Below are 21,693 nucleotides of genomic sequence, written 5' to 3' on the forward strand. Positions count from 1 at the left end.
AATATTGTTAATACGAATGAGCTGTGGAGCTTGTCCCGATCAAAATGAGTCCAAACACGACATCATTTGGACTATCTTCAATAAGAATGTAATTTTTATCGTAACATTACGTATCAATAAATTTGTTCGATTACACTCGAATTTGGACACATTTTCATCAGGAAAAGCCCCTCAATTCACTCGTCGCAATTTTATGGTGGTATATTGAAAAATCTAAAAGTTAAACTTGCATTCGTACGCGATTCTCCATCTGCTTACATTGTATGCCGTTTGTCAGTCGCTGGGTCTTTGAAGTTCGGCTCTCGTCGGACCTCGTTGCTGTTTATTCGAAGCCTTCGAATAAACGATACAGATAAAAGATGAAAAAATTGTTCCAAGTTCGAATAAATCCGCTTCGAATAAAAAAAATTATCTTTATTCATCGGATAAATTCTCGTCGAATAAAATTATTTATTCGACAAAGATACTTTTTTTATTCGAACCTTCGAATAACGAATAAAGTTATAGTATCTTTTATTCGAATCGTTATTTAAATAATTTGTTATCTAAATAGTGCCCAACTATGTCTGGAAGTAGCGCATTCGATTCCCGGTTCGGCGAGGCGCATATTTTGCTATAACTTTTGAACTAAAAAAGATATCAAAGTGAAATTTAAACTGAAAAGATTAAAAAGAATCGGGTTTAATGGTATGCACTGAAATATATTTTGTATTTTTAAATAATTCTTTTTGTTTTTTAAATTTAATTACCCTTAAAAAATGTTCAAAACTAGTTATTATAAATATTGTTGTTCAATCTTTTATCAATCCCAAATAATTAAATTTATTAGAATATATATGCTGCAAATGAAAAGCAATATCAGAAGTAGATTGAATAGCTAGCTATTAAATAGTCAAATGAAATTAGTGATATCAACGTCGTATTTTTTAAAATTAAATTTAAACTACGTTCTTACTTTTGGCTAATATTGAACTAATTTAATTTCTTATAATTATGTTATTACACTGTTGTAGTTGTAATTGCACAGGGAAGAAGACTGATCTAGTAGAAAGAACATGAAAAAAGTGTTTAACGAAAAAAAATCATTCCATGCGGGATTCGATCCGGGACCAAAATATTCTCAGCCGGAAACGTTACGTTATTATTATTATTACATTACGTCTCCTTCGATGCACTCGCGTGTCAGCCGTAATTGAATTAAGAGGAAACAACATTCTTTTGTTTCATTCATCATATGAATCCTCGACATGAGATTTAAAATTATATCAGCAACAGCGCCATTGTAGAATATCGGTTCGACAATATTAGTTCTGGATGATACAGTAGGATGTGACACGGAATGGTACGGGGGCTCTAGAGTCTAGAGCCCCCCGAGCGTGAGACAGAAAAATACATTGGGTGATTGGTCTACTCCTATACCTCGTCTGTGGTAATGGCGCTGATTCAAGATTTTGGCGGCAGTGTCAGGTGGAGCCACCTAGCGGAGGGAATTAGAAACTAATTTGGCTAACAGTTTGAGCGTTTTACCGCTACGTGTGTTGGCGCTGTACGGTCCCTTGAGCGGAGCAAATGATTCTTGCTGAGAATTCCACTGTGTCTTATGGGAAGAACGGCAAGAATCATTTGCGCTGGAATAAAAAATAATATTTCAATATTGTTCTATTAAAATTTATTAACTTCCGAGAGCTCAAATTAAAACTGAAGAAATGTATTAGGGTATAGAAATACACTATTATTAATTTCGATAGTGGCGTGTAAAGCAATGTATGTTTACAGAGTTGCAGATGTATTTCCAAAGATAATTGCATTAGGAGAGGTTTTTCAATATATAGTCGTTGAAGATTCTCAAGGTCTTCTGCATGTCTTCATATTGGGCTGTGGAACAAGCTTCTTCGAGCGGCAGCCAGCTGAACGCTTGATGTTCGTGCGACATTCTAACAACCTTGTCGTGGTTTATCAGCTCTGCCAGCCAGTAAATGACAATTTTTGGCTTTCCATTTACAATATAATTTAATTCTTGTTTCGCATCTTCGTAGATTTTCAGATCGGTAGCTACCAAGCCAGCTTCCTCTTCCGTTTCACGAAGTGCGGTCTGCATGTCCGATTCGCCGGGATCGACATGACCTGCGACAGTAATGTCAAAAACACACCACAATCTACAACTGCATTTACCTTTCAGCCGTTCTCATTGTAATTTTTCAATCTTAGAAGTTCCGAAATAGTGTAAAATAACTAGAAATTGAAATCTCATCGACTACCGGTGGCTGGTGGCCCTTATTTTAACAAACTACGGCTTTGCCGGTAAACGCGTTGAAAACAAAGAAAATTTGGAAGCATTCATTATGATTATACTGCGGATTGTACAGTTTTATAGCATTTTTGGTAACCTCGAGCTCGGTGTAACAAGACTTTGATCTTTTTTAGAATATAATAGAATCTTCAATGTGACGGAATAAATTAATTCTTGTTTGCAATTCTTATATAGCCATCGGAACCATAAGATCCGCAGTCCACGTATGATGTCATGAAACGTTGGAATTGTTAAATAAACAAGATAAGCCGTTAAAAAGCGGATACGTACGACGAATTTCCCCAGATAAGAGGTTATGTATCGAGACCGCGATAAAACGCGACCAGGATGAATTACAAACTCAATACAAACCTTTCGGCGGTGACCAATGATGTTGGCCGTACGAAACTTGCATCAGCAGGTACTCGATGACCCCCTGAATTCGACGAAACACAACGAAACCGCAAGCCCGCTTTGTCATCTTGTGATTCTTACGTCCGTCGCGATAAACTTGCAACTAACGCGATTAGAGTGAGGCAGGGATAGGTTACCGGTATACAGAACAGAAGTAACTGGCGAAAATATTGACATGATCAAGGGAATCTGTAATCCGTTAACAATTCTATGACGTTGTCTCAAGTATTCTTAACAATTTAAACTCAAAACAGAAGCAGCGGGTAAGTGCCACGTGGATTGGGCTAGTGTCGCCACATGAGGGGAGGAACACTGCCATTCGTTACAAAGTATGCAAAATTGTCCTAAGACGTGTCATTTAGTTGATTAAAAAGAAATTCTCGAGATGTTCGACGACTGCTGTTTTCCCTATTAGATTTACCAATAAGCGACCTTCATGTACCTGATACTTTGTACCTATGGACCTTCAGAGGTCCAAGATCTCCATTTAATAAAAAATAAAAAAATACAGCTGTTTTTGATCTTTTCACCGCGTCATTACGCGCCCGTTCCGGCGCCCGACTTTTAAAAGGAATCTCAGTTGGGAAACGATGCTTGTTATCATTTTATTAGAAACGCTTCTGCTACATTTTGTTGGCTAAATACCGATCACCAGAAAACATTTAGTAAAGCTGTATGTATGTATGTATGTATATATGTATATATGCATGCATGTATGTATGTATATATGCACGGTATGTCTGTATGTATGCTTGTATGTTTTATATGTACGTATGTATCTACAAATTGTCGGATGTATGCGCGTGTGGCCGTATGTACGTACGAATACGTAATTATACTTGAATGTAACAATATAGAGAAGCAGTGGACCCAGCGTGGCCATCGAAGCTCCTTTTGCGGATCTGGGCCCAGAACTGTCTTTGTACTGTTTCAAAAACAATCGCAACTAACCGGGTAATTAATAGACAATGCCTGCTGTGGACTTTCTATTTGCGTGCAATTTCCATGCGCGCAGCTGTTAATTAAATTGAAAATAAAAGTGGTCCAATTTGAGCTAAGTTTTGGCAAGTTATGAGAAAGAAATTTCGTTTTCCATAAAAATCCCTTTTTTTCCAATCTACCGGACCCAAGTCCCTTTATTTTTGGTGTTGGTCCGAATGGGTCCGCTGCTTCCTGCGCGGTCACGTTCAAGCGCACGTGTGCGCGTAATTATGGCGAATCGATGCAGCTGGATGGATGACGAGCCGTAACGAAGCGGTAACGGGCTTTGAATCGGACTCGGGATCGGTTGACTTCTTTTTCTGGCTTTATTACTTTCATACAAAAATTGGAAAAACTGTTTGCGGACCGGCGCGAACAGTGCGTCCTCCTGTCGTCCGAATGTTGCCCGATTTGTCATCCGTTCAGCTTTCGGTTTTCGGGTTCTCGAAAGAGTTCGAGGATCGTTCACGTTCTCATCGGGTACTATAATCTTTGAGCGCATCAGCATCCTCTCCCCGCGATTCATTATCGGACAAGAGAATCTTTACACATTTAACCGGCAAGGTAAGCAAGCGACGAGCGATCGAACAAACGATGAGTGTCCTGGTTTGCTGCCGGTCTTTCAGTATGTTTGTACGTGGTTTGCGTATGCGCGTGTACATGCGTGTGTTTGCGTATGTGTGTATGTATGTATGTATGTATGTATGTATGTATGTGTAATACGATGTTACAGTATAGAATCGGTTTTCATTTCTGACCAAGACGCGTTTTACAGGCGTTGGCCGTCATTGAACGCTTATTCGAAGGGTCTTATCCTCTGTAACATGAATTCGTAACTGCTAAAGGTAAACTTTTCTTCTACATCGTGGCCGGGATCGCGGCGGTCCGGATCACGGGAAATGATACACTGACACCCGTTTTCCTCGTCTCCTTCGTTCGCTCTGGAACAACGCTCTTCGGCGTCCGCTTGTTACGTTTGCTTCTCCGGGCTACAGAAATCGATGGGAGCGTCTAGTCTCGTTTCAGGTTGCAGTCTGCTTTTTTCGAATTCGAGAATCGAGCTTTTGGGACAGCTCGAAGCAAGAATTTCTCCGACTTCGGGGAGGAACGGTCGGTCACCGCGGGTCACCGCAGGGTGTTTTTAAACCGCGCGTCGTGGGAGGAACGGGTAGGTTTCGATGAGTCGCGATCTACTACCTGTTGCCGCGCGTACAATGATCCGCGATCGATATCGGGCCCCGGAGATCATTCTCCAAGGGCCGATCGATCGATCCCCGCGACGGTAAAACTCGGCCGAGGGTACTTAGGTGCTATCAGTCGTTCTTTCGAGAAAAGAGCCACGCATCGGAGGTGCACGCGTCGAGAACAAATACTCGGCCTCGGATCGAAACGTTCTCCGCTCAGTGTTTCGGCGTGCAGAGCCTCCCACGCTAATCGCGAACATTGTAGCTCCGGAACGTTCGAGCATGCACGAGAATTTCATCGGGAGAAGTCGGTTGACTTTCGGAGCTCCTTGCAAAATAAAAACTCCGCTGTCTAGTCATCACGATTCGTTTAAATGTACAAAGAGTACGTGGAGAACAATTCGCATAATAATTGGAAATAGACGCAGTTAAATGCACCGTTCGAAACCGATTTCCCCCAATGAAATTGTTGCGCACCTCTCTTTGTTTCAAAGCTATAGTTCTAATTGCTTGGGACAGCTTGCTCACGCGTTTCGTTACGTCTGGTATGTAGCATATGTGTGTGTGTGTGTGTGTGTGTGCGTGTGTGAGAGTGTGTGTACGTGTGTATGCGCGCGCCAACAGCGCGTGTTAGAAACGTGAAAAAATGATTCGTGTTCCGTATTTATTTAAATAAATTAGTGATTGCCTATAAGTAATTTACTCGAGATTAATCTTAGGCAAATATAAAAAGTTTCGCGTCACTCGAATCCCGAGGTGTTCCATTCGTTAGTTCTCCGTTTCGTGTGATACGTTATCTCTTCGCATTTGTTCATCTTCATCATCGTCTTCTTCGTCTTCTTCGTCCGCTTCCGTTTGTCTTCTTCATCGTCCTCTTCAGCATCCTCGGTAATCGTCTTCGCGTTCCATGTCCCTCTTCGTACAACTCACGGTACGCGTATTCTCTCGTCTTTATTCGTGTGTTCTTGGTGTTGTGAGGCTTTTCATTTTTATTTGGTTAATTTAGTACCTTTCGTATATTATATTATTTATATACACCAAGTCTCTCTAGAATCGCCTCTACATTTACAATAACTCCTAATTTAGTTTTCATTCAACCGCGAATACATTTGCGAATAAAAGGTTAAATAGCGTAATAGTGTATAGCCAATTACAATACTTAAATGTAATCCTTACATGGTATTCTTTCGTAGAAACAACAGATCTCGTTTATCGACGATGTCGTGCGCGCGTGCGTGTTTACTTTTTTGTTTTTTTTTTTTTCTTTTGTTAGGTATGGCTCCGGACAATTATTCCCCTTCTCGTACTGTTACATACATCCACGTGTTTCCCTTGTTTTGCTTCGTTACGGAGCGAAGTACTTGCGAGAAGGATTCAACTACGAAGTACTTCTGGATGGGGGAGGTTCCCACCTCCTGGGGTCGCTGGATCAATTAGGGTTGGAGAAGGAAGGCCATGATCGCCCGGGAAGTTGAAGGGACAGAGACTAGCCTTGGCAACAGAGGAGGGTTCGAAGATCAGGATGACGACCGTGATAAGTTGACATCGACCCGGTGGTGAAAGCCACGAGACGAATGTTCACGGACCCCCTCGAGCTTACGGCGGTGCACAGAGAACACTGATGATCCTCTTCAGCATCGCAGCCTCTGGACGGAAAGCGGGAAATGGACCTGGATATCACCATAGGGTACACAGGATTTATTTTCCACGACCCGCCGGAGGATCAAGGAACCCCCCAAGAATCGCTCGACGACGATAATCCCTAAACAATGTTTAAATAATAATATTTCTCTTCTTCTATCTCCTCCGATCTCGATCTTGTGTCTTAACATCATTTTGTGTACTATGCGTAAAAATAAAAATAATAATAATAATAATAATAATAATAACAATAGTAGTAGTAGCAATAGTAACAATAATAATAATAATAATAAATGTAATCATAATCATCGTTACGCATCAATTAATCGGCTAATGTCTGTAGGGGGGTTGTTGCATATCGTTAAACTTACTCGATAAAAAGAAAGAAAAAAAAATCAAAGGGCGGGGTGAGTCGGGATAGGAGATAAAGGTATCGTAAAAATGTTTCGAAAATGTAAATCGTTTGGCACGCGATGCACCAAAATACGTTCGCGGGCCCGTCGAAACGGCTGAGTGTGTATGTGTCTGTGTTTCTCATCGAACGGTCGAATGGATGAATCTCGATAGTAAATGTCGTGAAGGTAGTTTCGTTGAAGGGGTTGGATCGCAATCCTATTACGCGTTCTCCTTTACAACAGGTCGCCCTCTTTCGTTTTTGTTCGAGATGCGTGTGATCAAACGGTTATTTACAAAAACAGACCTCGTTTGTCGTAATCCGTCGACGTGTTCCGGTGATGCGCTCGCGTGGAAACGTCCTCGCGCGCGCGCGCGCGCAACGCACGCACACGCGCGGGAAATAATCGAAAACAACAAGAAAGACTTCGTCGACTGGTTCGAATTCGTGGATTCCTGGTGCGCGTGTACGATCTATATGTAGACGCGCTCTTATAACGTATATACTTCGTCGAACGTGTTTTGTTGTTTTTGTTTTCACGCTGTTCTACGCACGGGGTTGTGTGTGTGTGCTCACGACCGTCTTGCCCACCGAACAGTATATACACGTTCGATCGTCTTCACTGCGTCTTAGCATCGCATAAAAACTTCCTCCGCACTGCACTGCACCGCAACCGCAACCGCAACCGCAACCGCAACCTTTAACCTTAACCGCAACCGCAACCACAACCGCACCGCACCGCAGCACCCCGCACACCGTATCTTATATAACTCCTGTTGTCTGTCTCGTTCCTCTCGCGGAAAATTCATTCGGCGTCTCGTTAAATACGCGTCATTAGGCACAGTTGAAGTACAATGAAATCGTGTGACTCCCGTCGGATCGTGTGCGCGCTTCAAGAACCCGTTCGGCGGAGTTCTTGGCGCGAGAAGAAAAGGGAAAACGCGAGGCCGAAGGACCAAGGAAAACTTGCCTCGAGCTAAACTAGAACAATCACAGTAGTGCCCGCTTGATGCTCGCATTCCACGCTCGCAGACCGCCCCCACCGCTTCGTGGCACCGCCCACCGCTTCGTGGGACGTTTCCGATTCGCGCGCACCGCTCCCCACCCCGCGGTAGGAGCGTGCGAGCAGGCGGAGACGATAGAGCGGCACGCCCATGTCTGGCCCTTGAACGCTCGCGACGCAAGGGGGGTGTGACCATTAAGCAGGCACTCTGACGTTGCTTGAACGCGTGCGTGCACCGAGACGACATCGATTTTGTAAAGTACAGTGTTCCCTCGTTAGCGTCGCGCTCGTCTGCTCGTCGAATCGACAGCCTGGTGTCGACGCGAAGGCAGCCGCCGTCGTCGTCGTCGTCGTCTACTGCTCGATAGCGTCACGGCCCACGGGGTTACGCGCGACGCTAACGAGGGAATACTGCGAGATACTTGTGAACGCGATACGCTGTGACTGCGACGATCGTGTCCTCTCGCCGACGTACACGCGGCTCTGCCGATGCTCGCAGATTCTCTTGCGCGATCATGCGAGCCCGTACACGAGGCATTTCAGGTGGTTTCGGTCAGGGGACGTAACGGGAGAGCAAACGGTCCGCGTGTACGACAGAGGCGAGAAGAAACGCGCGAGATCGGGTTCATCTTCAGCTTCCTGTCGTCTCCTCAGGTTTTTCTCGGGTTCTCCCTTTCTTCTCAGTCTCGCAACACGCGCGTACGCAATTCCATCCCCCGTCCCTCCGCTCTCCTCTTCCCTAATCGCACCCTAATCCTGGTACATACATCCTCAGTCTCTTCTGTCTCTTTCTCTCCCTCTCTCTCTCTCTCTCTCTCTCTCTCTCTCTCTCTCTCTCTCTCTCGCGGGCGAACACGGTATGTAATTCGCGAAACCTAAGTCCGACGTTTGGTTCCGAATTTGGCACTCGGGAGTATTTCAATAAACATATATTGTATATATGCGTGTGTGTCTATATATACGTGTTCAGCCATGAATATAATAGATCACAGTGTCCCAGTAGAGCAGGATTTTGTTTTTTTTTTTTGTTTTGTTTTCAAGACAAGAACGTTTCTCTAGTTTCCGTGGATCCCTTTCTAGAGACCAACCAATCGCCCGCGTGCGAGCGTGCGAAGGTGATGCCGTCTCGATCGAGCGACTGTTTGCGTGCCTCTCTTTTGTTCGTACGGTTTCGACTGGGACTCCGAGGGGTGCTGAGAGATCGTGTTTTAAACAAAGATTTCTCGGGTGTCGGATGGGGGATCGGAGTCAATGTCGGTGGTGGTGTCGGATGCGGAGCTCGGGTCGAGATCGAGGTCGAGATCGGACTCGGTTTCATCGTCGGAATCGAAACGATAGCTCAAGTCCCAGAAGAAGGAGGAATAGAAAACGTCGTGGTCGTCGGTGGCTGCGAGGAGTCCATGCGATCGGTCAGGAGGGCGTTATGGGTTCTTGGCGCGGGCTGCTATGGAGCCAGTCGTCGGCAGTCACAGCTTCAGTTCGTTCGCAATCTTGCTGGCAATATTTTTAAAACCGATCGACGTGCCTGAGATGCGTTTGAAACGTACGCCGTTCAGCGATAGTCGTGGCAGTTTACAAACTTCGATCTCCCATTGTACTTGGCTGTCTGTCGTCGCGTCGCCGTGCGCGCACAGCAGCAGGAACCTTTCGCGCTGTTCGTACTGACATTTATTGGCGTCCAGTACCTGAAGCGATCGACAATACCGTTAGTAAAGACAACAACAAACCCGCTCGCCGCCGGTGCTCACCCGATGGATTATCAAACCCGGCTCTCGTCAAAGTCCGCGCGCGGCCGCGTTCAATCTGCCTCGAAACTTCGGTTCCGATCGAGTCCTAACAAACCAGAGTTACTCTAACGATAAGTCCGCTGGACGCTCGATTCCCACCAAACCCAACAAACCAAGGAAATCCTTCGTTGGTGTCCAATCAAATCCATTCGAATTTTTACTTACCAATTTGCTCACAATATCTAGACCCATTCCTGTGACACAGTTCTCACTGTCGAGGCTTTCGAGTGGAATTCCTACTGGAATTATCTCTCCAACGTTTCACAAGCATTGCACTCGCTGGCATTAATATTCGGACATTCGTAAACAGATGACAACGTTTTTAATATTGAACCGACTCGGATTTTTTTGGGGGGGGGGAGTTAGAACAATTAGTTTACTACATGACGTGACAATATTTTTGAAAAAATTGCTTGGCATTGCCGAGATAGTACCAAAACAGTAAACAAATTAATTATGAACATACGCGTCTCGGTATGCAGCCGGCGTCGAGAAAAGTAAGGTTTCCGACGGAGGGTTAACCCTTCAGTGCCCGCATTTAATCGAATAATCGAACTGTTAGCGAACGCGTTAACACTAAACTTACCGAGCATTAAAAATATCTGACAAATTTTGCTGTGTAAATATGGCAACAACCAAACTTATTGAGATTGACCGTAATTAATTCCATCATTTTCCATAAATAAATCTTTCTGATTCCGATAATTGTAAACTATGAAAACCGGTCATTCGACCGTGGTAGGTTTAGTGTTACAAGATCCGAAGTTCCGATAAAATATTTCAAACTGTACGTCATTAACACTTTATCTACCGACAGCCTATTAATAGACTTTTTAATGACTGCATTTAAAAGCAGCTCGATAATTTGCTTGTGAATACTAAGTTTAGAAGTTACACTGTATCTTTGAAATTGTTGTCTTGCTTTTAGACGATTCATTAAGAAGTTCTCAAGAGTTGATCACCGATTTCAGAAAGACTATTAGAAAATTTGCCGGTAGATGAAGCGTTAAGGTGGCCGACAGGCATTTGGCCTTGACTGTCAAGCGATGTTACGCTGTGCCGTTTGTTCTATACATTTTACGTCTTAAATAAGTAAGTAATCAATTAAAAATGCATACCACCGTGTTTGGTATATTTTACTAAATCTCTCGAAATTAAGAAAATCTCTCTGCAATATACAAATATGAACTTGCAAGGGTCAAAATCTTGACAAATTGACGCTTCAATATTGCAATGAACAGTTTAAAAGTGGTCACTTGTGTTTCCTAAAAGTCCAATCTACGTCTGTCCCGAGCCCAAATTGCGAATTTCTACCTGATCGTGGAGTAATTTGTAATATTCGGCAGAAAACTCGCTTTCTGAAGCAAGTATGACGTCACAAGATGGCTGCCGCAGAGAGATTCTCTTAATTTCGAGAGATTTAGTGTTCGTATCGAAAAACAGGCTCTGGACAGACGTAGCAAAGACATGTACAAACACGGTGGTTTGCATTTTTAATTGATTACTTACTTATTTAAGACGTAAAATGTCTAGAAAGAAAGGCACAGCGTAACATAGCGTGACAGTCAAGGCCAAATGCCTGCCGGCCCCCTTAAGAACAGTTCGAACAAGACCGTGTTTCCATCGAGCGACTGTCGCCTCGGGCTGGAATCGGATCGATCCTCGATCGGTTCGGTTCGGTTCGATCGGAATCGAGCGTACCGAGAATTCGGAGCTGTTTCTTTCGACAACGATCGTGATCGAGGTTCCCAGCGGATCGGACCAGCAAATTAGTCGATTGGACACCGAGCCGAGAATGCTTGAAGACCCAAAGCGCTACGGTGTTGTTGCGTGGTTCCCGGCGGCGATCGTTGATTTTGCTTTGAAAGCGTGTACACCGGTATCGAATCAAGAGTACCGTGTGTCCCCGTGGCGCGAACGTGCTGTTTTTCGTTCGATATCATTCTGATCATATATGTATATATTTTTTTTTGCGCGCAGAACGATTGCTCGAGAGAGTGGGGACGCGTTTCGTTTGTTTCGAAAAGCTTGTTTTGTTTTGTTTTTTTTTTCTACGATGGTTTTGAGGGCAATACCTTTCGTATTTCGGACATGATCTCATTCGGATCTCGACTACTGGTGGTTTTCATACTCCATGTGAATCGTAGACTGCGTGGTTTAATCTGCTCTTCGTTAGTGGTCGCTCCGCTGTAACAAAAGAACGTCTTAAATCCGCACGAGTCGAGGTCTATACGCCGATGAACATGCGACAGAGAGAGAACACATTTTTTTCGGTTTTAGGCGTTCGTGTTCGGACTGCACCCGACGACGTTCGGTCGGTATAGAGATTGTTTGTTTGTTTTTTTTTAATATTTTTGTTGTTGTTGTTGTTGTTGTTCGGTAATTCGGTAACGGTAACGGTGTCGTTGTCGGTCTCTGTTTTTTTCCCCATCGTGGTCGGGTGCGCTAATCAAAGTAGAAATCTGCAAGCTGCCGGCAAATCGATGATCCGAAACGGCGCAACGTAAAGAACGTGGAACGGTCACATGCGTGCATACATGCAGTTTTTGTGTCGCATACACACGATTCTGGAGGGGAGGCTCAGTCTTGGGGAGAATGTTAGCCGCGGAGAAAAAGTATTGTGCGGGTACAGTAGTGCACAGTTAGGCGCCCGCCCTTTTGCGCGCTTCGTTAGAGGTGATTGCGAGTCGGAAAATTTCAGGTCTCACAGAATATTAGGGGTTCCCGAGAATATTAGGGTTCTCAAAAATCTCAAGACTCACCAATATATCGGGAATCCCAACACTAACAGTTTAAGTGTCCCTAATTCCAAATCCCCCAATTCGAAAAATTGGGACCTCGGACTGAGTTCCGAGCGGCCCGATCGAAGCTTGCTACAGTTGAAGTCACCTTCCCGCTTAAGCGTCCGCAGTCGGGACCGACGACGGACACGTAAGTGTGCACTACTGTACTGTCGCCTCGGAAAGCTCGACCAAGCAAGACCCGACGCGACCCGACGTCACAGTGCTCGCCGAGCCTTGCGAAACCCGAAAATTATTTTACACCGCCAATTATTTTCTCGTTGCAACACCTGGTCGTCGTCGATGCTGTCCGTCGTCTAACATTGTTAATGTTCGGTACAGTCGGTCGTACGCGTGATGTACAGTCAGACTCGTAATCGACGGCACACGCTTCAAGACAGGATGACTTTTTTACGGATCGAACGACTTCAGCTTTTCTGCCAAACTAGATGGATTACTGGACGACATTACACACGGAAATAAAAAAGTTGTGCGAAGCAAATTTTAGTACAATTTTGTGTAAGCAATGGGTCCAAAGTTTGCATTACAAAAACGAGTGGGTGCAATTCAGAACAGCGAGAACAATAAAACAGTTAGGGCATGCCTGTATATTAACTTAGATTGTTAAAGAAGACAGAAAAAAAAGGTACGTTTACCGTTTCTTGACAGAAAAACTGTAATCCTTCGGTCTATTTGAAAAAACAAATTATTCTAATTTAAAGCGTGTGCGGTCGATTATGAGACTGACTGTACATAAACTTCTGCGACACATCTCGCGAACGTTGTGAAAGAGCGGAAAAACGCAAAATCGAGCACGCGTTGATGTAAAGAGATAGAGTGAGTAGAACAGTGAAACGAACGAAAACGACAATGAAGAAAGTATCGAAAAAAAAAAAAATAAAGAATAGAAAAAGAAAAAAAAATATATAAAACGTGATACGAAGAACAGAACGGAGGAGCAGATTGTGAGAAGTTAGAGCGTATGGATCGTGGTATTATGGTATGCAGCAACGTACCTCACTACTGGGTGCTTTGGGGGTACGGATGGGTCCGTGGGGCTGAAATAACAAAACAAAGGCAGTTGCTAACAAACACTAAACATGATAAAATCATCAAATCAAATTGAATCTATACGTGTAACCACCACCACTCTATATCACCACTGCACACCGATTGCGGGGGAAACGTTCACGGTCTCAAAATGCAAAATTCAGGGGGCTGGACGGGGGGAGAGGGGGCTGGTGTGGCACTGCGGCAGCGATAAACATTCGAAGATTACAAACAGGAGAGAGAAGAGATATACAGGGTGGCCCACATAACCCTTAACAGCTCATTATCTCGAAAACTATGCCATCGATTTTAAAGTTCTTGATCTTAAATTGCACGGATCTGAAGGGCCTTTCTAATTACATAAGCGTCAAGTGGAGCCCCCCTTTCCCTTTAAAGGGGGCCGGGCTATCTTTATAATTTTAAATGGAACCCCCTATAAAACGTTACATATTTCGATTCTACAGGAAAAAACAAGTAAATTTTGTCTGAAACATTTTTTTGTCAGATACTTCCATGATGAGATATAACAGTTTGAAGTTTCGAGTTGTAGGTATTATACTTACTTGAAGCGCTCGGAAATAGCGTTATGGAATTATACGCGCTTGAGTCAAGCAGTTGATATTATGTTTATTTACATGCCCTGAATTCGTAAAAGTGGCCTCATCGGAAAAAAGTATTTTGCACAAAAAGTCATTTTCCACAACACCCTGCAGCCACTCACAAAATGTTACGCGGTGATCGTAATCTGCTATCGAAAGCTCTTGTGATAAAATCATGTGATATGGATGATACTTTTGCCGTTTCAAAATTCGTTGAATTGATGAACGACTGATTTGTAAGGTTTGTGCAAGTGTACGTTCACTAATATGAGGATTTAATGTAATTGCAGCAAGAATATTGACACTATTGTTTTCATTAGTGACAGGTTTAGGTTTATTGCGAGTTTTTTTACACAATTCACCGTGCTCGCGAAGCCGCTTTTCTAAATTATAAAATGTTACATGACATTTTTTGATCCCGTAACGTTCAAAATACATCACTGCTGCACGCCGATAATTTTTTTGGCATCCACCTAACGTTAATAACATATTCACTTCTGTACCAAAAATAGCCATAATCACAGTGTTACTGTTTGAATAACAGCTCTAAACTGAGAACGTTTTCATGGATAATTGAGTCAAACTCAAGAATTGTAAATATTATTGTTTGTGTTTCTTCACGAATAAGCAAAGGACTCAAGCGCGTATAATTCCATAACGCTATTTCCGAGCGCTTCAAGTAAGTACCTACAACTCGAAACTTCAAACTGTTACATCTCATCATGGAAGTATCTAACAAAAAAATGTTTCAGACAAAATTTACTTGTTTTTTCCTGTAGAATCAAAATATGTAACGTTTTATAGGGGGTTCCATTTAAAATTACAAAGGTACCCCGGCCCCCTTTGAAGGGAAAGGGGAGCGCCACTTCACGCTTACGTAATTAGAAAGGCCCTTCAGATCCATGCAATCTAAGATCAAGAACTTTAAAATCGACGGCACGGTTTTCGAGATATTGAGCTGTTAAGGGTTATGTGCGCCACCCTGTATATAAGTATGTATAAGACGGTTGTCGGATGGTTCTCGGAGAGATGCTCGCCGACTCTCGATTCATCGATTCGATCCTCGGCGAAGAGACGCGGGGCCGCGATTCACAAACACACGGGGAGACGATCGTTTTCGGCTGTCGTTCGCCTGCCTAACAGAAATCTTTCTCGCACGATTTTCACCAAAAAGTCCCCCCTTTGACGCAGCTGCTTTCCTTCGAACTGGAGTTTGTTCCCAGTACTGACAGGAAATGTTAGTTCAAAATTGCGATTGTTCAACAAATTATCTGCGCGTACATTAACGCGTTCGGTCCGTTTCGAAGAAAGCAAGGGGACTTTCTCGATCGATCGTGTGTCCGGAGTCGTTCGATACTCGAACCGATCAGTCGATTCACAGCGTCGCATGCACGAGCAAATCAGCTTTCGAGCGGCACAACGCATAACGCAACCCCCCATTTTTCCCACGCGCGAGAACGTCTCCTTCGTCGATGGAGGATTCAGAAATAAATTGGTACCACATATACAAGACAGTTTCAACATTGTTTATTAATACGAAATTATTACTATTATTGCCTCTTAAAATTACTTTAAATAATATTTCTATTCTGTTTTCTATGCGTGCTATTTACTGCCCTCCATTCTCCGGTGGAAATCTAAGGCAGACGCTGCGTGTTCCTTCTATGGTGATACACACGTATATCCCCATATACATCGAACTTCGACGCTCGTGCCGTCGTCCCTCTGCCGAAGATGTTCGCTTGTCGCGGAACCAAACGGTCGGGGAAGGGGTATCGTAGAGAAAAAAAAACGAAAGAAAAGAACAAAAGGAACACAAAAAAAAAACATGAAGAAAGAACAGGGGCCATTTTAGACACACGCGCGTGGACGGGCGTAGGCGTTGGAGCGCAGCAAACAGCATCGATCCATTTACAAATGCACTATCGTCATATACGGTTACGTATATCTTTTTCTCATTGTCCGTTTCCCTTTTCTCTTGCCGTGAAGCGTGCTTTTTCGCGGCTCCCTTTTGCTTTGTCTTTGTCGCCTCCTATGCTCCGTTCGCGTCGCGTCGTCGAGAACAACGAAATTTTTCGACGTTCTTTCCGAGTCGCCGAAACCGTGCCGATCTACCGCTTTGTTTCTGCCTTTCTCTTGTTCTACGAACGAACGTCGCGCGATTTTCTCCGAGGTAGGCGTGGCCAATTGGCCCGGGGCAGCGAGCGTCGCCCTCGGGGGCAACGGTGGGCGTGACCGAGGAGGAAGAGACAGAACTACGGAACAGCTACGTTATTAATACTCGGACACGTACTCTTGTAAAGTATAAAAAAAGATATTGTCACGGAAAAGGTACAAATCCTCCGAATATCGTGCGCTAGAATTATAAATAAATTGTGACAAAAATCAGTAGCTACAACTCGGTACAGTGTAAAAAGTGAAAGTAAAATGATCAAAGAAAGGAAAACGTTCTTAAATGGCTCCTGTATCTTATAACAAATGCAGAAACTTTTGCACAAAGATCCGCAGTCTAATTACCAGCAGAATCGTGCAGTCCAACATAAAAAAATTTACTCAAAACCTGTCCAGATATTAATCCGTGTCTTGTTCCCCCTCTGCGCGAAGTGTACCGAGGACTATGGCCAAGCCTACTCTACGTCAAGGACGTTCGACTCGTGGCCCGCGGGGCCACTTCGCAACGCCGACGGCCCCGAGCTGTTCTCTTATATTTTCGTTGCTCCAAAAAGCAACAATGAAAGGACCAACGCGGTTAAGGGCCACGGTTGAACGTCCTTGCTCGTCGATCCTCCGAGAGAAACGCGTCGGGAGCGGAGAATGATTTTTCGGCGTGGGAATCGACGTGTTCGGGAACGATGCGCGCGCGTAGGAGAATCGATTACAGAATCGAGCGCGGAAACTAACGAACAGCCGATCGGATATCGGTTCGACGTCACGGTGCGGTTGGTGGTCGAGGTGAAACGTGGCCGCGAGAGAACGTGGAAGTCTCGATCCTTGGAAGTGGAAAGCTCGGACAAGATTTGTTTCGTCCTTCGAACCCCGCCGAACGTGTTTCTTTCCTTGATTCTCCGAGGCTTCCTCGAGGGACGCGTTACAAACATGATCTCCTTATCGATAAAGGACAGACTGTGTGTATGTGTGTGTGTGTCTGTGTATGTGTGTGTGTGATCCTGCTATACGCTAAATGCTCCGGACGATTCTGGACAGGAAAGCTAAAACCGCGCGACCGTGTCTTTTCTCCTTAGTTTAGCAAAATACCCATTTCATTATTTTCTTTTTTCTCATTTCTTTTCTCTCGTATACGCGCGCGCGCATGAAATGTACAATATCAAAAAGAGGAAGGCACGTTAGTTTCGATAAACGGGGTCGCCGGTCTCGCCCGGATTCTCGTGTGCAGAGTTCTCGCGAGCTACCAATATGCACGGCGCCTGGTGATCGATAGTTTATAAACAAGAAACGCCGGAATATGCACTCCGCTTCCGCCTTCCGTTCCCTCGAAACTCTGTTTCCCTGACGAGATTCGCGATCGAGAGGAACCCCGCGAACCCGTCTCTTGCTCAGAATCACAGCTTCGAACGAAAAGCGTTGGTCTTGGGCGGTAGTTATCGTTTCCCTCGCCGATTTTTCCGGAACGCGGAAACCGGCTGCGAACTCTCTGTTATCGTCGTAGTCGTGGTCGGCGTCGTGGTCTCGCGATCACTGTCCAAACTTGCGAGTCTCTGTGCATCCTGCATTTCTGCCGATCGACGGTGTTCGTACGATCGAGCCGGGGCTGGTGTACAATGCGATCGGTGAGATCACGCAGAGAAAGGGGAATTTTTCACCGATTTTTTTTTCTTTTGTTTTTTTTTTTTTTTTTGCGGAATCGTTCGTGGCCAGTCCGCGCCGATTCGGTGCCCCCCCCCCTCGGCGATCTTCGATGCGAGTCGTTGTTGCTCAACCCCCTAACGCGATCTCATTCTCAGCTGATCGATCATTGATTGTTCGAAAAGATTCCTCTGCAATCGAGCCGTTCAAAAGTAGTGCAAGTCGAAACGGTTAATCATTGAACAATGAGGAGTTAAGTGAAAGTTTCATGAGACACGATGACGGTGTTAAGTTTCCTAACACAGTCTCAACAATCTTAAATTAAAAGTATCAGAAACGCGTCAAAATGATCTAGTGAGTAAACCTTGAGATGTGGTCTTGAACACACTACTTGGCAGGCAAATATTGACTTACACCACTTTTCCATCGGCCAGCTTAATTTTTATCAATTTTACACTTTGACTCGCTCTCATACAGTAGAACCTCGATTATTACTAGTCGGCGAAACACGAGTGTTCGGATAATAGAGCAGTTAGTGTCAGTATTAAGCTAAACCGAGCTGTAAACTAAATCGCATTGTAAATAGATTGTTTTAGCCTGGGCTAAACGTTAAAATAATCGGAGTTCTATTGTGTTCGGAACGAGCACGTCGAATTACCACAACGAAACGATTATCGTGCGAAGAAACGATGGATTCTGCGACATTTAGAGCAAGAAAATGAGCGAATTTTTGTCCGAGGATGTTGCGAGAGCTAAAGAATTTGTCGATTCGTCGTTAAGGGGTTGATCGGCGATAGCGATACAGTGACTAATCGAGTCAATCGCGAGTTCAAGAAGTTTATCGTCCGTTTAGAGCTACGATGCGAATCAGTCGAACATAGTTTTCGCTACCACCAAGCGCAATGCCGTTTCACGCAGAACAGCGGCGAGCCGAGGGAAAGTTGAACGGTATATAAATCGTGAGCGATTTGATAAAATTAGTTGTTTGGTTTCCGGGTTCCGGTAACACGATTGACGTCCGACCGAGGATTCGGGCAGCTTGGATCGGCAAAACGCGAGCGTACAAAAGAGAAACTGGAATGACTTGGCCTGTTTCGAGGGGGGGTTTGAGCATCGTTGAATTTTCCGGTTCGTGCCAACCAAACTGTAGAGAAGAACGGGATCGGATCGTCCGTCGACATAAATGCAGGGAAACCAAATGTACTCTCGGTGCGCAAAATCACGGAACAAAAACGGTCTTCCGAGGTTGACGACGGTCGATCGACTCGCATCGAAGGAGATAGCGCCGAGGAGCCGCGTACAAAATACTTCTGAGAATACTGCGGCCTTACAACGATAGTAAGATATATGTATATACTATATACATTAATTACACGCATATGTATATCGCGATATACACGCACATGAACGGGGAAGAGAGATGCGAGAGCCCTGAAGCTGCGTCCACGCTGAACCACCATCGAGCAACTTTTTCTTGATCCCTGTTGCCTTCTTCTACTTTTGCCGAATGAAATGTTCAGTGAAAATTCGAACAAACACGAAGGAGGCGAAAAGAGGCGACAAAAGGTTGCTCGATGTTGCTTCGGTGTGGACGCAGCTTAAGGCGGACGGTGGTTCGCCGTTTTGGAGGAACGCGTCCGACGTTGATCGACCATGATCACATCGAACGCAAAATATATGTCGGCGCGAGGAATCTATGCTGGATATCAACGAAACAAAAATGAAAGAAAGTGCACATGCTCGTACAGAAGGAAGCGTCGACGGAACGCGCGGTTTTCTTCGACGCGGATTCAGCGTTTCGTTCGTGTGCAAAATAAACGAAAAGAAAAAGAAACGAAATCAAGAGAAAGAGAGAGAGAGAGAGAGAGAGAGATAAAAAACGAAAATTGGTGATTCGTGTACAGGCGATTCGTTTGACCCGACGAACACCGATGGGGAGAAGTTCTCAGTTATCACTGGCGGTCGATTCGAGTGTTCGTCTTCTTTTTATCCAACATATTTTCCCGGGGTCGTAAGAATATTACAAGGCGATAACGTTACACTGTATTTGCTTTGTAATCCTACATAATGTTAACAAACAGAATGACAGAGAAAGAAGAAATAGAGGGAAAGAGAAGAAGAGTATAAGAATTGTTCGTGTGTGTGTGTGTGTGTGTGAGAGAGAGAGAGAGAGCGTTTTTGTGTTAGAAAGGGAGAAAGAGAAAGAGAAAGAGAAAGAGAAAGACAAAGACACAGAGAACAAAAAGAACGAAGAGAATACGCAGTGTAAGGAAGTCACGGCTGGCCACTCGATCGGATTTTTGTTAATTACGTCGCCACCGGTAATTATGGCCGGCTCTGTGTATATTTTGCCGTTGCTCGATATTCGACGGGCGGCTCGGTCTCATTTCGGCTCGAGGGAAACAAGGCGAGACTCGAATCTTCATTTAGAAAACCTGTCAATGCACGAATCAATGGTTTACAATGTGCTCCACAAGATGATCGATTTTCAAATAATTCGATCGTGTTTAATGATCGTGGTTCTTTGTTAGTAATTGTACAAATTCGTAACACTCTGTCTAAAAGTTCCGAGCACGCGCGCGCCCGCCATATTGTCGGTCGTTTGCTGCGGAATATTCGTGGTAGAGAATTCGCATCCTTCCCTACAAAATTTCACAGGATTTCATAAAGAATCTTATAGACGAGACGAGAAAAAGTTCGAAGACATTAGAGGACATTTGTCTGCTTGATACAAATATCGAACGGACCCGGGTTAAACGAACTTGCAAATTTGTTCGCATAGTATCGGAGCAAAATCGGCGGAGCCTCGATAAATGTGCGCCGCGGTCCCCGCGATAAATAAAAGACTTTCGCGAATTCTTGAACGAAATTCCGCAAGCTCGTGAGCTCGACAATCTCGCGGACTCGCGCGTTTGCTGAAAAAAATCGCAATAAGAGAGAGAGAGGGAAAAAAGAAAGACGATTCGATCGCGAGAAACTCTCCGACCGTTCTCACGTTGGTCGCGATTATGGTCGTCGCAGGTCTCTCCCGCGCGCGTCGGGGGGTCGAAAGAGTCGAGGCGCGCCTTCGTTCTTACTCTAAGGGAAGGAGAAAACGAAGCAGCGTGTCTCGCGGGGGTGTGTGAGGTTACAGGTGAAAACCGGCGTGTACGTATAAAAATAGAAAGAAGAACGGCCGGGTTCATTTTTTCTTTTTTACTTCATTTTTTCCGCGTAAGTATATGCATCGATCAGCGCGCCCGGGGGAGCGCGCATTCTCGCTATCGGTATAGTTGGCAGGTTGTGTTTTGGAAAGGCACGAGTTCCAGTGGTACTTTACCGCGTGTCTGCGTCGGGAAGACACTTCGCACAGGGTTTCGCGAATTCTCGGGGAAAGCACAACGTTCGGGACGATGCACCCGTTGCAACTGCGCGCGCCGAAACTCGCGAAACTAACGAAAATGCGATTGGACCTTCTGGTCGAATATAGACGGCGCGAGCAGGCAAACCTTTCTAGCCTTTTTCAAGCTTATGGTCCAAGGCTGAGGACTTCATTCATCAGGCTGAGGAATTATCCTTGGAAACGTAATCTGATAATTTTGTTTAATATTCTTATGTAAACGGAGATTTGTAAGCTTTGGTACAGCATAATTATTAAAAAGCCTTCCTGTAAAGGAAGAACTTTGGTCTAGAGTATTAAAATCATCACTACTCAATTCCTACCGATTAAATTGAATGAATTATCCATTGGTAGTATTCGTCCAGACGTACACCGGGTCGAATAAAA

General features: G+C 44.5%; 2 protein-coding genes across 2 annotated transcripts in view; both read right to left on the reverse strand.

Annotated features, from left to right (window-relative positions):
• Positions 1-1,711: 1,711 nt before the first annotated feature.
• Apf (purine phosphoribosyltransferase family protein Apf) lies at positions 1,712-2,925 on the reverse strand. Its single transcript, XM_076801738.1, has 2 exons — positions 2,663-2,925; positions 1,712-2,124 (listed from the first exon to the last, which is right to left on the reverse strand). Exons 1-2 carry the CDS (start codon positions 2,769-2,771, stop codon positions 1,808-1,810), a joined length of 426 nt encoding a protein of 141 aa, XP_076657853.1. The 5' UTR covers positions 2,772-2,925; the 3' UTR covers positions 1,712-1,807.
• Positions 2,926-5,519: 2,594 nt separating this feature from the next.
• Positions 5,520-21,693, reverse strand: part of LOC143361975 (serine/threonine-protein kinase MARK2) — a 39,626-nt gene continuing 23,452 nt past the window's right edge. Inside the window, exons 14-16 of the mRNA XM_076801734.1 lie at positions 13,491-13,532; positions 11,770-11,881; positions 5,520-9,592 (exon numbers count right to left, since the gene is read on the reverse strand). Coding sequence (XP_076657849.1) covers positions 9,374-9,592; positions 11,770-11,881; positions 13,491-13,532 — 373 coding nt within the window. The 3' untranslated portion in view covers positions 5,520-9,373. The remainder of the gene's footprint in view (positions 9,593-11,769; positions 11,882-13,490; positions 13,533-21,693) is intronic.

This window comes from Halictus rubicundus, chromosome 16 (assembly GCF_050948215.1).
Source record: "Halictus rubicundus isolate RS-2024b chromosome 16, iyHalRubi1_principal, whole genome shotgun sequence".
NCBI lineage: Eukaryota > Metazoa > Arthropoda > Insecta > Hymenoptera > Halictidae > Halictus > Halictus rubicundus.